A 16404-nucleotide genomic window follows, 5' to 3' on the forward strand; every position below is an offset into this window, starting at 1 on the left:
GTAGGTATATTTTTCCAGTGATTTTTTTTTAAATGTCAAATTTAAAACTTCAATTATTATGGCTTTTTAACAAGATTCAACCTAACCTTGGCCTAGTACTTTATCTTGAAATGCAGTTAACATCGATGTATTACTAGTGAAATTCAGATTATGGTGCTGCTATGTAGTGTACAGTATATTTGTTACTGTCAATTGGGCACAGAGTCAAAGACGGGACTAAATGCTTTAGGAACTGAAAATAAAATAAATAAATTAATAAAAATGATTCAAAACAATACATTCTGAAGAAAAAACATATTTGGTTAGCTCTTTAGAGATTAGTTTAGGCGAGTGTTATTTCCTCTTATTATAAAAATCTTTCCTTTGGTTAAATTTTATTTTATCTGTTATGATGGAATAGGAGTACCAGCTATAATTTATATTTTGAGAAAGCAGACCCATAAAGTATATCTGTGTATTGACATGGGGAATTAAGTGTTCAATTGAGGGGACTCTGACTCTTAAATTTAATGTAATTCTTTTCCAGTATGGCGTATTAGAACATTAAAACATTTAACAAATTGAAGTTTGGCACCTGACTTTATTAGTTTTATGTGGCCTTCCTTTAAAAATAAAATGATAAAAAAATTATATGTATCAGGTCTCCCAGAATCTCTTCTCTTGTCCTAAGCCAGTGGTTGGCAAACCACGGCTTGTGAGCCACACGTGGCTCTTTGGCCCCTTGAGTGTGGCTCTTCCACAAAATATCATGTGCGGGCGCGCAGGTACAGTGTGATTGAAACTTCATGGCCCATGCGCAGAAGTCGGTTTTCGGAAAGGAGATGAAACAAGCATACAAGACGAGTGTGGATGGGAGAGTTGGAAGGGGTCGACCTCAGCGAACGTACCTCAATCAGATTGAGGACGTTTTTAGCAAAGGCCAGCTTAGGAGTACCCTAATTAAGTTAATAACAATGTACCTACCTATATAGTTTAAGTTTAAAAAATTTGGCTCTCAAAAGGAATTTCAATCGTGCTGTTGATATTTGGCTCTGTTGACTAATGAGTTTGCCGACCACTGTCCTAAGCTATTTGGTAGTTTTAAGTACTAGAGAAGAGGAGCCTGTAACATTTGCCTTTAACTGTTTTCCAATTTCAGATAAGAATACGTGGAGTATATTACATACCCAGGGTGCCCTTGTCCAAGGGGGTTATGGCCATAGCAGTGTCTATGACCACAGGACCAGAGCAGTCTATGTTCATGGAGGCTACAAGGCTTTCAGCGCCAATAAATACCGGCTTGCAGATGATCTCTACAGATACGATGTGGACACTCAGATGTGGTAGGTGCTTTTTCTTGAGCTTTCGTTTTAAGGTGTGAATTCTGACAATTTCTGGGAAAATGTGCTATATGTTTTTTTAAAACATATTTTTATTGATTTCAGAGAGGAAGGGAGAGGGAGAGAGAGATAGAAACATCAATGATGAGAGAGAGTCATTGATCGGCTGCCTCTTGCTCGCCCCCTACTGGGGATCGAGCCCGCAATCCAGGCATGTGCCCTTGACTGGAATCAAGCCCAGGACCCTTCAGTCCGCAGGCCAATGCTCTATCCACTGAGCTAAACCAGTTAGCGCAGTGTGCTGTGTTTTCTTCTTTAGGCCTAGCAGGTAATTCTCTTATGTGTTACAAGGAAATTGGGGAAATAAGCAGAAGGTAATAAAGTAGCTAGTACTTATTTTGTTGCATTATTCTATAATCTTATAGTAGGTTGATCAAGAAAATGCTTGGTATTTTTTGAATGGTTTTCAATTTTCAGACACTCAGTACCACTTCCTTTTCACTGTCTCTAAAAATCAATGGCAAAAATATCTTTGGGTGAGGATTAACAAAAAACTAACAAACAAAAGGTTATGTTTGCATTAGTGAATAGGTGATAAGTATTGTAAAAAACTAAACTTGTATTTATTATTTTTAAATCTCAAAAGGACCATTCTTAAGGACAGCCGATTTTTCCGTTACTTGCACACAGCTGTGATAGTGAGTGGAACCATGCTGGTGTTTGGAGGAAACACACACAATGACACATCCATGAGCCATGGCGCCAAATGCTTTTCTTCAGATTTCATGGCTTATGACATTGGTAAGTTTCCCCAAAATTCTTTATCTTCAAGATTCTTTTTTGTCTATAAGTAACATTTTAAAGGAAATGGAAAATATTGCTAGTTAAAAATGGTCAGGCCAAAACAAACAAAAAAATGGTCAGGCCATTTGAAAGAGGCCTGAACAGTATTTTTATGTTAATTTGAGTAATGTTACATCTATTAAAAAACATGACTTCTATATTAAATTCTTTTTGAAATTACTCCTTTAATTAGTTGAATGTTAATTTTTGAGGATGGGTTGGGATAACTGGTCTCTCTGTGCTACAAGATGTAGTGTCATGTAGTTGTTGACCACCAGCATTGTGTTAAGTTGGTTCCCTGGATACCAATTTCACATTCTTTTAAAAATTCTAGTGTGGTAATACATTATTCCAGAAGAGGGCAGTATTTATTCATGCAGAATAAATGCTAGCCATTCTTTTGTATAAATATCATCATTGGATGTTCGTTTCTGACCCAGCCACTGAGCTTCTACATTGCCCTTGGCCTCATAGCGTGGGAGGTAGAGAACTGAGTATACAATATAATTGCAGTTCAGGGTGTTACTTGCTCTAAGATGAATGTATGAGAGTACCTATGAACATTCCTAACATAGAGGGGAAGGGGTTATAGTTGGGGAAAGCCTTTTTGAGAAGGGGCCCTTTCGGCTAGGTCCTGAGGAACACTGGAAAATCAGCTAAGTGAATTAGGTGGACTTCTCAGGTGGAGGCAAAAAGGGACCATGCCATACTTGAGGCCTGTAAATAGTTTTGGCTGTATTATAGCTGCATATAGGAGAGGAATGACTTCAACTGAACTAGAGACCCAAGCAGCTTTCAGACTCTGGTCAGATCTTGAAAGACCTGTGATGTCATGATGAGGAGTTTAGGCTTTTTGAAGAATCTTACAGAGGAGGTGACAGAATCGTATTTGTGTTTTAGGAAGATCTCTTTGTGGCATGTAATGAATAGTTGGGAAGGGGCAAGATGGAAGTTCTAAGGCTAAAGTTTTGAGGGTTTGAACTAAGGCTGTAAAAGTGGCAATGAGGATAAAGAAATAGATGGTTTTGAGAACTCCTGGGAACTTGAGGATTACCTGGGGTGTATTTTGAGAGAGATGAAAGCATCTTGATTCCCAGGTATCTAGTGTGAGCCAGGGTAGATGGTGCTTTTTACAAGGCTGGAAATAGAAGTACCTGACGGGGTCTGGGAGAAGGTGAGTAAGATGAGTTTGGGAGAAGGTTCAGCTGGAGATGACTCTGGGATTGGAGCAATGCTGAGATTAGTGGGACGCTCCAGGATAAAATTCTACAGGGGACATATGTCATCAGGGATGAGCAAAGAGCCAGAGGACAGATAGATGGATAAAGAAGTCAGAAACAGGAGAGAAACTAAGATGGCGGCATAGATAAACACCGGGAAATTGCTGCTTCCCACAACAATCGATAAATGCATCAAAAACACAAGGTGGACATCATCCAGAACTACAGGAGGGCTGGCTGAGTGTAAATTCTACAACTAGAAGGAAAGAAAAGCACACTGCGAGCGGGAGGAGCTGCGGAGGTGGAGTGCAGAGGTACGGGGGCTCGCACGCGCGAAAGGGTCTGGCACCTGAGGACGCGGCTGTCTTTTTGAATCTGGAGGGAGACACAAGCTCCCGACGGCTCTGAAATCCGGTTCCGGGAAGTCTCTGGGGACCCAGGACTCATACGGGGAGAAACTGGACTGTCTGGCAGCGGGCGAGCTTGAGAGCGGCTTTCCCTCAGGGGTGCTTGCAGCCATTGCCGGGACACTGGGACTCGCGACTCCTTAGGGCGGGGCTGAGGCTCCGCCATAGCTGCTTTCTCCGCCCTTTGATTCCTTGAGACCCCGCCCCGCCCAGGCTGCGGCAGAGGCTTTTGCATATGAATGCCCCGGCCATTTGCAACCTGTAATTACCTAACCGCAGCCGGGCCAGATAGACCCAGAGCTTCCAAGAGAAGGCCCAAGGCCCCACAGCGGCTTGCATTGCTACACAGCTGAGCATCATCAGGGCACTTCCAAACTCCAAAAAAAAGGAAGGGGAATCTGCAGTTCTCTTCGTAGTTCCTGCTGTGTAACCTCAGGCAGAGGCTAAATTAGCACCTCCTTAGATCCAAGAGCCACTGTACCCAGTGGTCAGAGGGGGACCACCCAGATCACAACTCCTCAGATCCATAAGGGACACACTCAGGGTGCAGTCTCAGTGAGCACCAAAGCCCCACTGAAGCAAGTCTGGCCCCAGAAGGGTGTCTCCAGCACAGAAGTTCTCCCACTGCAGACACAGCTGATTCTCGCTGCCAATTGCCCTGGAGGTCAATTCCTCCCAGTGATCCTACAACAACCAAGGCATAGCTACAACAAGACTGTGCACAAAGCCCACGAGGGGGTGCACCAAGAGTGTCCACCTCAGGTAACTGGGGAGGCTGAGCCACTGGGCCCTACAGGACACCTAGCACACAAAGCCACTCTATCAACACAGGGAAGCAGCCAAAATGCGGAGACAAAGAAACAGGTCACAAATGGCAGAAATGGAGGAAAGCAAACGACTGGATATAGAGTTCAAGGCCACGTTTATAAGGTTTTTCAAGAATTTTATGGAAACCGCCGATAAATTTAATGAGTCCCTCAATAAGTATAGTGAGACCATGGAGGACATGAAAAAGGACCAACTAGAAATTAAGCATACACTGACTGAAATAAAGAATAATCTACGGAGATCCAACAGCAGACAAGAGGATCCCAAAAATCAAGTCAAAGATTTGAAATACAAAGAAACAAAAAATACCCAACTGAAAAAGAAAAAAGAAAAGAGATTCCAAAAATATGAAGATAGTGTAAGGAGCCTCTGGGACAACTTCAAGCGTACCAACATCAGAATTATAGGGGTGCCAGAAGAAGAGAGAGGGCAAGATATTAAAAACCTATTTGAAGAAATAATGACAGAAAACTTCCCCCACCTGGTGAAAGAAATAGACTTCCAAGTCCAGGAAGCGCAGAGAACCCCAAGCAAAAGGAATCCAAAGAGGACCACACCAAGACACATCATAATTAAAATGCCAAGAGCAAAAGACAAAGAGAGAATCTTAAAAGCAGCAAGAGAAAGACAGTCAGTTACCTACAAGGGAGTACCCATACGACTGTCAGCTGATTTCTCAACAGAAACCATGCAGGCCAGAAGGGAGTGGCAAGAAATATTCAAAGTGATGAATAGCATGAACATGCAACCAAGATTACTTTATCCAGCAAAGCTATCATTCAGAATAGAAGGTCAGAGAAAGAGCTTCACGGATAAGAAAAAGCTAAAGGAGTTCATCACCACCAAACCAGCATTATATGAAATGCTGAAAGGTATTCTTTAAGAAGAGGAAGAAGAAAAAGGAACTCTTACCATTTGCCACAGCATGGATGGAACTGGAGAGCGGATAAACACCACATGATCTCACTCATTTGTGGAATATAATGAACAACATAAACTGATGAACAAGGACTGATCCAGAGACGGAGAGGCATTGATTGGACTGTCGGGCTTTGGAGGGAGGGTAGGGGAGGGTGGGGATAAGGGGGAAAGATCAACCAAAGGACTTACATGCAGGCATATAGGCCTAACCAATGGACACGGACAACGGGGGGGGGGGGGTGAGGGCATGAGCTGGGGGGGGGGTAGAGGGTAACGTGGGGACAAGGACACATATGTAATATCTTAATCAATAAAAATATATTTAAAAAAAAAAAAAAAGAAGTCAGAAACAGCAATGCAGACTGGGAAAGCATGTCAGAGGAGTAGGAGGAAAGTGCGGCATGATTGGCATCCTGTGAGGGAGCTGTTACCAATGGCTGCAGAGGGATTAAAATAAGTCCTGGGGAGTCTTTCAGATTTAGCAACAGAGGTTATTTATTACTAGAGGCCCACTGCGTGGATTTATGCACCGATGGGGTCCCTCGGCGTAGCCTGCAGAGATTGGGCTGAAACTGGCAGTCCAACGCCACCTGCCGCTCCTGCCTTCTGCTCCTGCTCATCCAGGCCCCGCTGGGCCTGCTGCCGGTGCTCAGTAGGCTCACTGCTGCTCCACTGAGGTCTCTGGGCTGCTGCGGCCAGCCATGAGCCCTGCGTCTGGCGCCCATCGGTGAGCTGAGCAGCATTCTTGCTGTGGGAGTGCATTGACCACCTGGAGGCAGCTCCTGCGCTGAGTGTCTGCCCCCCTGGTGGTCAGTGCGCATCATAGTGACCAGTTGACTGGTCATTTGGTTGCTCGGTCACTTAGACTTTTATATATATAGATAGATTCTTTAGACATGGATGAGTAATCCAGATTGCAGGAGGCTAAAAAATAACATAAGGTGAGATCTACACAGTGAATATTGACTATTTTAATTTTTTTTAAAATATATTTTATTGATTTTTTACAGAGAGGAAGGGAGAGAGATAGAGAGTTAGAAACATTGATGAGAGAGAAACATCGATCAGCTGCCTCCTGCACATCTCCCACTGGGGATATGCCCGCAACCCAGGTACATGCCCTTGACCGGAATCGAACCTGGGACCCTTCAGTCCGCAGGCCAACGCTCTATCCACTGAGCCAAACCGGTTTCGGCTGACTATTTTAATTTTAAAAAAATTATCTGTGAGGGGTAGAAGGGGAGAGTTGAGTACCTTCTTGGGCATCTTTATTTATTTTTAATTTTTTAAAAAATATCTTTTTATTATTGATTTTAGAGAGAGAGGAAGGGAATGGGTGATGGAGAGAGAAACATTGATGTGAGAGGGTAACATCTACCGGTGGCCTCCCACATGCCCATACCAGGAATTGAATCTGTAGCCCCTCAGTACACAGGACACCAATCAACCAACTGAGCTGCACTGGTCAGGGTTTGGGCATATTTAAATGCTGTGATGAAAGCCAGTGCACTAAGAAGAAAGGGTCTTTGCCACACTGTGGTTTTAGGGAAGAAAGCAAGGTGGGTAGACAGGAAGCCTCTGTTCTCCATGTGAGGAAGAACACAGAGTCTGGGCTGGTAGGAGAAGGAAATGAAAGCTGTTGTTGTCAAGGTTGAATAAATGTCTAGATTGAGTAGAAGAACCTTTGCTTAGTGAGTGTGAATGTCTAAGTATTTCAGAAGCAGACAGTATGTGTGAGTTTGGTGTGGTTTACCAGCAAGAAAAGTTGATAGCATGGATCAGAACAAAGGAAAATTAGTAGATCTAAGAGATCTATGGAAGGACTTTTATTTTATTTCATTTTATTTTTCTCACCTGAGAATATATTTTTTATTGATTTTAGAGAGAGGAAGGGAGAGAGAGAGAAATATTGATGTGAGAGAGAAACATTGATCAATTACCTCCTGTACCTGCCCTGACCGGGGATCATTGAACCCACAACCCAGGTATGTGCCCTGACCAAGAATTGAACCCACTACCTTTTGGTGGACAGGACGTGCGCCAACCTATTGAGCAATACCAGCCAGGACTTTACAAAAGGACTTTTAAAAATTTAAAGAAAGTTTGAATTTTTTTTTAAGTTTTCATTTTCCACCTGTATTTTCCTATTTTAGCTACTGTTTGGGCAAGTCAATATAGAGTGGAAAATAATTATGGAACCCATATGTTTTACTTACATAAGTTCTGAAAAATTTGCTTAAGTTAAAAAACATTCTAGTGAGTGAAATTGATAGGCAACAGAGTGAGTGGTGTGGGTGTCAGGGATGTTGGATTCGCTAATTAGAATTGCCATGTGGTCCTGCCTTTCTTCCATACCTTGCTATTCTGCTGCTGCTGCATTTTACCTCAGTAAAGAAGGTATGACTCAGAAAAAGCAAGAGAAACATTTTATGTGATTGTTTTTGTACAGTCTTCTTCCCAGAGAAAATGCCAGTTCCTATTGATGATGAATGGCAGTCTCATTTGAAATGTGTTTTCTTGCTCCTAGCTTGTGACCGCTGGTCAGTGCTTCCCAGACCTGATCTGCACCATGATGTCAACAGATTTGGCCACTCAGCAGTCCTACACAACAGGTAATTGGAAAAGAAGTGCTTGCTCCTTTTCTCTTGGGTTTAAAATGAAAATGAAGTAAAATACGAAGAAATGGAATTAGGTTTGCATATTATTCTCAGCATTTTCCCACCTTGTTCGTTTTTCACAGGATTATGTAGGCATGAATTTCTTGATTTATATTTAAAACTAGAGGCCCGGTGCACAAAAATTTGTGCACGGGGGGTGGGGGTGGGTGAGGGCGGGTCCCTCAGCCCTGCCTGTGCCCTCTCGCAGTCTGGGACCCCTCGGGAGATAACGACCTGCTGGCTTAGGCCTGCTCCCGGGTGGCAGAGGGCAGGCCCAATCCCTAGGTGCAGCCCCTGGTTGGACTCAGAGCAGGGCCGATTGGGGAGTTGGGGCGCCGCCCCCTGTCATGCACAGAGCAGGGCGGATCGGGAGATTGCGATGCCACCCTCAGTCACGCTCAGGGTAGGGCCGATTGGGGGGTTGGGGCACCGCCCCCTGCCCACTCAAGGCAGGGTCGATGGGGAGGTTGCGGCGCCACCCCCTGTCACGCACAGAGCAGGGCCAATCAGGGGGTTGGGGCGCTGCCCCCTATCACTCACAGAGCAGGGCCCATCAGGGGGGTTGGGGCTCCGTACCCTGTCACGCACAGAGCATGGTCGATCGGGGTGGGGAGCTCCCCCCTGTCATGCACAGAGCAGGGCCCATCAGGGGGTTGAGGAGCTCCCCCCTGTCACTCACAGAGTAGGGCTGATAGGGGAGTTGGGGCACCACCCCCTATCACCCACAGAGCAGGGCGGATCAGGGGGTTGGGGCGCCGCACCCTGTCATACTCAGGGAAGGGCTGATTGGGAGGTTATGGCTCTACCCCGTCACACACAGAGCAGGGCCCGTGGGGGGGGTTGGGGCGCTGTACCCTGTCACACACAGAGCCACAGGGCGATCAGGGGGTTGGGGAGCTCCCCCCTATCAGGCACAGAGCAGGGCTGATCAGGGGGTTGGGGCGCCTTCCCCTGTCACGAACAGAGCAGGGCGGATAGGGAGGTTGTGGCCCCGTCCCCTGTCACACACAGAGCCACAGGGCGATCAGGGGGTTTGGGCGCTGCCCCCGTCATGCTGATCCCGGTGCTGGGAGGCCTCTGGGCTCCGCTGATCCCGGTGCTGGGAGGCATATTACCCTTTTACTATATAGGATAGAGGCCTGGTGCATGGGTGGGGGCCGGCTGGTTTTCCCTGAAGGGTGTCCTGGATCACAGTGGGGGTCCCCACTGGGGTGCCTGGCCAGCCTGGATGAGGGGATGATGGCTGTTTGCAGCTGGTCACACACCCTTCAGGGTGGGAGTCCCCACTGGGGTGCCTGGCCAGTCTGGGTGAGGGGCTGAGGGCTGTTTTCAGGCTGGCGGGTGACTGAAGCTCCCAACCGCTCCTTTTTTTCTTTTTTTTTTTTAATTCTGGGCCAGCTTTAGCTCTGAGGCTTGGCTCCAGCTCTTAGGCCTCGGCTGCTGAAAGCAGGTATCTGGTTTGTTTGGGTTCTATAATCGAAACACTTTTTCAACTCCAGCTCTGAGATCCTGGCTGGCTGAAAGCAGGTTTCTGGGGTTTTGGTTAGCTTCTATATTTGTAACAATGTTTCAAACTGCAAGCTCAGAGGCTGGCAGCGGCAGGCGGGGAATGTTGGAGTCCTCCGTCACTGAAGCAAGCAAGCCTCATGTTTGCTTCAAGCTGCCTGGCTGCCGGCCGCCATCTTGGCTGGCAGTTCATTTGCATATCGCCCTGATTAGCCAATGGGAAGGGTAGTGGATGTACGGCTAATTACCATGTTTCTCTTTTATTAGATAGGATACTTGATGTGCATTTGAATTTCTTTTAATGCTGTGTTTGTTGATATGTTTTTTTGTTAGCATGCAGGAGTATGCTATGTTTGATGTTGTCTGAATGCATGGGACCACAAAAGTTATGTGCAATTACTGTCTTATGCCCTCTGTCATTTGCTACTGTTCATGGAACTTAGATCTGAATGGTAAGGAAATTTGAAAAAAAGAGAGGGCAAGTCAGATAGGGAGAATCAGGTAGGGGAACAGATGGGGAAATTGTGAAGCTTCATATAGAACAAGTTTATAGTTCCTAATAATGTGAAGTCTACATTGCATTGGTCAAAATGCCTGGCCCAAACTAACAGCACTCTTTATCAGCCTTCCCGTCGAGAAGGCTCTGTAATATAAGGGCAATTCAGAGTGGTCTTTCCACTGTTCCTTACACTGTACTTTAAAGATTTTTTATTTGTTAAACAGCCTAATCATGTTAGTTTTTCTCGTTTTGTTCCTGCTGTTATTACTGTTGTTTACTTCACCTTTTACAATTCTAGGCCACACCCTGGCTCGTGTGATTCAGTTGATTTGAATATTGTCCCATATGCCAAAAGATCGTGGGTTCCATTACTGGTCAGGACACATACCTAGGTTGTGGGTTCAATCCCCACATGCATGCAGAAGGCAACCAATCAATGTTTCTCTCTCTCTCTCTCAAAAAAAGATACTTGGTTATAATGTGTTTAAGTATGGATCTCTTTTATGTTAATCTTGGAGTTTGTTGAGCTTTATGGGTGTATAGATTAGTCCATTTTATTAAAATTTGTGGATGTTTTCAGCCATTATTTATTTATTTTTATTGATTTCAGAAAGGAAGGGAGAGGGAGAGAGAAATAGAAACATCAATGCTGAGAGAGAATCATTGATCAGCTGCCTCCTGCACACCCCCTGCTGGGGATTGAGCCTGCAACCCGGGCATGTGCCCTTGATTGGAATAGAACCTGGGGCCCTTCAGTCCACAGGCCTATGTTCTATCTACTGAGCCAAACCAGCTAGGGCGAGACAGTTTTGATTGATTGTTTTGTTTCCTCTGTATGGGTCACATTTTTTGTTTCTTTGCATAGCTTGTAATATTTGATTGAAAACTAAACATTTTTGGTAATATGTTGTAGCAAATACGGATTCTTATTCCCCCACCATCACCACCAACTGTTGTTGTTTTTGTTGTTTGCTTAGTGGCTTGCCTAGACTAATTCTGTGGAGTCTGTTTGCTGATTTTTCTAGTTGTTTTTTCTTGTTTTTATTTTTCAACCTGACTTGTTAGGAATTGCCTCTGGGTCATTATTGTTTAGTAATCAGCCAATGGTTTTGCTTAAACAGTTTAAGCTAGTAAGGATTATATTACACTCTTTGCTGATGGATCTGTTAAAAAATAGCTAGGGCCTTCTCCATTACCTTCTGAGCTGCTTGCAGCCTTGTTCAAACATAGCATTCCAAACCACCAGAGACGCTCACTACCATGTTTCCAGAGGTGAGTTGGGCTTGACTTAAAAGGCTGAAAATCTTGACATTGGACCCAAGAAGGACTTTCACTTCTGGCATCAGCCAATGAAGTCTCCCATTGAAAGACAACTGAAAAGTATACAGTAAGGATTTAACAAGATAATGAAGAAATACTGAGCAGAACATAAGAGATGAGTCGTCCGGCCGGTGTAGCTCAGTGGTTGAGCATCAACCTAGGAACCAGGAGGTCGGGGTTCTATTCCCAGTCAGAGCACAGGTCTGGATTGTGGGCTCATTCCCCAGTGTGGGGCATGCAGTAGGCAGCCGATCAATGATTCTCTCTCAGCATTGATGTTTCTATCTCTCTCTCTCCCTTCCTCTCTGAAATCAATAAAAATATTTAAAAATAAAAAGAAAATAAGAGATGAATAGAGTCCAGAGAGATAAATTGAGCTGCTTTAGCCTGTGGGAGTTTGCTTATCCAGTTGAAGCAGCTGAGAGGTGCAGCTGAGCTTTCTACTGACTCTTAGAGGCTGAGGAGCAGAAACCAGAGATTTCTTTATACATAGTACATGCCAACTAGAAATTTCTGAAAAAATATGTAAATGAATAGGATGGTTTGGATTCTGTTCTTTTTAGAAACAGAGACTATGAATGACCCTATTAGATTTTTTTTTACGCTTAGACTAAGAACAAATTAAACTCACTATTACATGTTAATATGCAAGAGGTAATAGACCCAATTTTAATATTAGTGCTAGCAATTTAATGTAGTCTTGAAATAGAAAAAGAGATTTTAGGTAAAATGCAGATAAATCATGTACTGTGGGTCCCCCCCCCCCCCCAAAAAAAAAGTTAAAACTTTTTATCATGGAAATTTGAAACCCTAACCCATTCCAGATTATTTTGAAGCTCCCTGACATATACTTTCATCAGAATATAGTTGATTATCATTTTTTGTGGTATAATTATATTCTATAAAGTCACCACAAACACTGAGTTAGAGAATATTGAGTTTTTACACCTAGGGAAATGCAGGGTTAGGTTCTTACAAGTCTCTTGCATTTTCATCAACTAATCAATTTGTAATCTTGTTTTATGTGTGTTTCTGTTTAACGACACACCTTATTGAATATGTATTGTTAATTCATTAACATTGAGTTCATAGTCAGCAGCACTATGACTCATGCTTGAGTGAAGCTCATCTAATGCATGTATTTTCTCTATAAGGCACATCACTGGACAGCACTTCAACACTATGAAGTGCTTTGGGGCCATTTAAAACAGCAGAATCACCAACATAAAGCATAAACATGCAAAAAACACATGCAGCTCTAGCCGGTTTGGCTCATGGGTAGAGTGTGGGCCTGCGGACTAAAGGGTCCCAGGTTCAATTCCGGCCAAGGGCACATGCCTGGGTTGCAGGCCCAATCCTCCTTAGTAGGGGCATGCAGGAGGCAGCCAATCAATAATTCTCATCATTGATGTTTCTGTCTCTCTATCCTTCTCCCTTTCTCTCTGAAATCAATCTATATATATAAAAGGTTAGTATGCAAAGTGTCCCCTCAGGAGTTCGACCAGGAGACCGGGAGTTCAATTGCTTGCTATGATGTGTGCTGATCACCAGGGGGTGGCGTGGAACATGGCGGGCGACCAGTGGTGGCGGCGGGGCGCTGAGGGAGCGAGGGAAGGAGGAGGCGGGGAGGTGAGGAACCTGATCGGCTCTGATTACTGGCCAGGCCTAGGGACCCTACCTGTGCACAAATTTTGTGCTCTGGGCATCTAGTAAAAATATATTAAAAACCAAAACAAAACACATGACACTAAATAAACTATCAAAAGGACACTTGTGTATAATATGAGAACTAAAACAGGAAAAGAGCATCATCTTGTTTGACCTCACCTGGAAATGTACATGTTGGACAACTCAAATTTTTCTGTGTATGTATGTCTGCAAGTGACTGCAAATCTGCAAGTAGTGGTTTTGGAGTCAGAAATAAATTTTAGCAACTGGGTATATTCATAAATATGGAATCTACAAATAATGAGGATTGATTTGGTATCTTTTAAAGATAAAGACTTTCTAAAAACATACAACCATGATACAATTATCACACTTTAAAAAATGAATAGTAATTTACTACCACTCATTGTTCATATTTCCCAATTGCCTCATAAATTTTATTTTCTAATTTTATTATTTTTTATTATTTTTGAAATTGTTTTTTATTTTTCAAATACATTTGATAGACAATATTATATTAGTTTCAGGTGTATACACCAATGATTAAAACTTTATATAACTTACTAAGTGGTCATCCCTATAAATCTCATACCTATCTGACACCATACATAGTTATTAGAATATTATTGATATATTTTTTATGCCATCAACCCCATGACTATTCTGTAACAACCAATTCGTACTTCTTAATCCCTTCACCCTTTTCACCCATCTTCCTTAACTCCCCACCCATCTGGCAACCATCAAAATATCCTCTTTATCTCTGAGTCTGTTTCTATTCTGCTTGTTTGTTTATTTTGTTTTTTTAGATTCAATTGTTAATAGATATGTATTTATTGCCATTTTATTGTTCTTTTTTCTTTTTCTCTTCTTAAAGAAAACTTTTTAACATTTCATATAATACTGGTGGTGATGAACTCCTTTAGCTTATTCTTGTCTGGGAGGCTCTTTATCTGTCCTTCGATTCTAAATGATAGCTTTGCTGGGTTGAATAATCTTGATTGTATGTAGGTCCTTGATTTTCATCACTTTGAATATTTCTTGCCACTCCCTTCTGGCCTACAAAGTTTCTGTTAAGAGAATCAGCTGACAGTTTTATAGGAGCTCCCTTATAGGTAACTAACTGCTTTTTTCTCATTGCTTTTAAGATTCTCTCTCTTTTTTTTAATCTTTGGCATTTTAATTATGATGTGTCTTGCTATGTGCCTGTATGGGTTCATCTTGTTTGGGACTCTTGTGCTTCTAGGACTTGTATGTCTTTTTCCTTTACCAGGTTAGGGAAATTTTCTGTCATTATTTTTTCAAATAGTTTTTCAATTTCTTGCTTACTCTCTTCTTCTGGCACCTCCATGATTCAGATGTTGGTACACTTGAAGTTTTCCTAGAGGCTCCTTACACTACCTTCATTTTTTTGGATACTTTTTTCTTTTTGCTGTTCTGATTGGGTCTTTTTTGCTTCCTTATATTCCAAATTGCTGCATTGATTCTCAACTTAATCTACTCTACTGTTCTTTCCCTTAAATTATTCTTCATATCACTTAGTGTATCCTTCATTTTTGATTGATTCTTTTTTATGGTTTCTATTTCCTTTTTCATGCTGTTGAAGTTCTAAGTTCCTTGAGCATCCTTATAATCATTTCTTTGAATTATATATCTAGTAGTTTGCTTATGTTCATTTCTTTTAGTTCTTTTTTGGAGACTTCTCCTGTTCTTTCATTTGGGACCTCTTTCTTTGTTTCCACATCTTGGCTGCTTCCATATGTTTGTTTTTATGTATTAAGTAGAGCTGCTAGGTCTCTTGGACATGGTAGAGTGACCTTATGCAGTAGGCGTCCTGTAGAGCCCAGTGGCACAGCCTCCTCAGTCACCTAAGCGGGGCTCTCCAGGTGCACCCCTGTGTGGGCACTGACCTGTTGTAATTGAGCCTTGATTGCTATTGGTGTCACTGGGAGGGATTGACCCCCAGGCCAATCAGCTGTTAGAACCAGCTGTGATAACAGCAGAGGAGCTGCTATGCAGGAGTTCACCCTATGGAACAAGAATTGCTTTAGTGGGGCTTTGTCACTTACCAAGTCCACCCCTTGAGTGTGTTGCTCATGGAGGTAGTAGGGTTGTAATCTAGCATGGTCTGAAGCTGTTCCCTAGGTGCACTGACTCTGGTGACCCCCGGGTGGTACAAGGTCAGCCACTGCCTGTGCCCTGCCTGGAGCCACTTGGCATGAGCTACAGAGCAATGTACAGATGGCTGCTCCTTGTACTGGGCTTGGAGGTGCCCATGAGAGGCCAAACTGCAAACCAAGGCCAGCTGCTGCTAATGCCAGGCCTGGGGCCAGTTAGCAAGAGGTACAGAGTACACAGAGACCAGATGCTGCTTGTTTGAGAGATTTTAGGAAAGTCCAAAGAATGAGGTAAGAAAGGCCATTTGTATGTAAAAGCCACTGGAAACATCTTGGGTTGGCCCACAAGTTGGGTGTGACGGAATCTCAGGGAATCACTAGGGCCGGTGACCAGTGTGTAGGGCTGAGTCTCAGGAAAGGAACAAAGGCCTCTGCCAGCACTGTAGTCTGGCAGAAAGTTGCCCCTCTCCCCCATTCCCCAGCTCTCATCATGATGGTAGACACTTCAGTTCTTCCTTATAAGTCCCTGGTTCCCTTTAAGCTGCTGCCCTAGTATTAGAACTCAGAGGGTGTGAGCCTGAGTAAGTCCTTGCACAGATCTTTTAAGAGGAACTACCTGGGACTCCAGCAGCCCTCTGTCTCACTCACCACAATCCCTGCTGCTTTCTATAGCCAGAAGTTATGGAGACTTTTCTTCCTGACTCTGGAACCCTGGACTGGGAGGCCTGGTGTGGTCCAGGACTCCTCGCTCCTCAGAGGTGACCTCTGCAGTTGAAATAGCCCTCCAATTTTAAAATGCCACATGGGTGTGGGCCTGGCTTGTTCCACGACTCCGCCCTTCCTCCCAGTCTCAATGTGGCTTCTTTAAATCCCTAGTTGTAGGACTTCAATTCAGTTAGATTTCAGGTGGTTCTGAATGATGATTGTTCTGTAGTTTAGTTATAATTTTGATGTGGTTGTGAGAAGATTTGAGTACCTCATTTACCTACGCTGTCATCTTGACCAGAAGTTCTTGCCTCATAATTTTTAAAAATTTATTTTGTTCAAATGAAGGTCCAAATAAGACCCATATATTACAATTGGATGAAATCTATTTTAA

General features: G+C 43.4%; 1 protein-coding gene across 7 annotated transcripts in view; it reads left to right on the forward strand.

Annotated features, from left to right (window-relative positions):
• Positions 1-16404, forward strand: part of ATRN (attractin) — a 157240-nt gene that overhangs the window by 54996 nt on the left and 85840 nt on the right. For all 7 annotated transcript variants that reach the window (XR_004970097.1, XM_036323422.1, XM_036323417.1 and 4 more), the window contains 3 exons: positions 1139-1322; positions 1966-2120; positions 8066-8150. Coding sequence is in view for 6 of the 7 variants with exons in the window: in XM_036323422.1 (XP_036179315.1) it covers positions 1139-1322; positions 1966-2120; positions 8066-8150 (424 nt within the window). In the remaining variant the exon portion in view is untranslated. The remainder of the gene's footprint in view (positions 1-1138; positions 1323-1965; positions 2121-8065; positions 8151-16404) is intronic.

Source organism: Myotis myotis, unplaced genomic scaffold (genome assembly GCF_014108235.1).
Source record: "Myotis myotis isolate mMyoMyo1 unplaced genomic scaffold, mMyoMyo1.p scaffold_m19_p_9, whole genome shotgun sequence".
NCBI lineage: Eukaryota > Metazoa > Chordata > Mammalia > Chiroptera > Vespertilionidae > Myotis > Myotis myotis.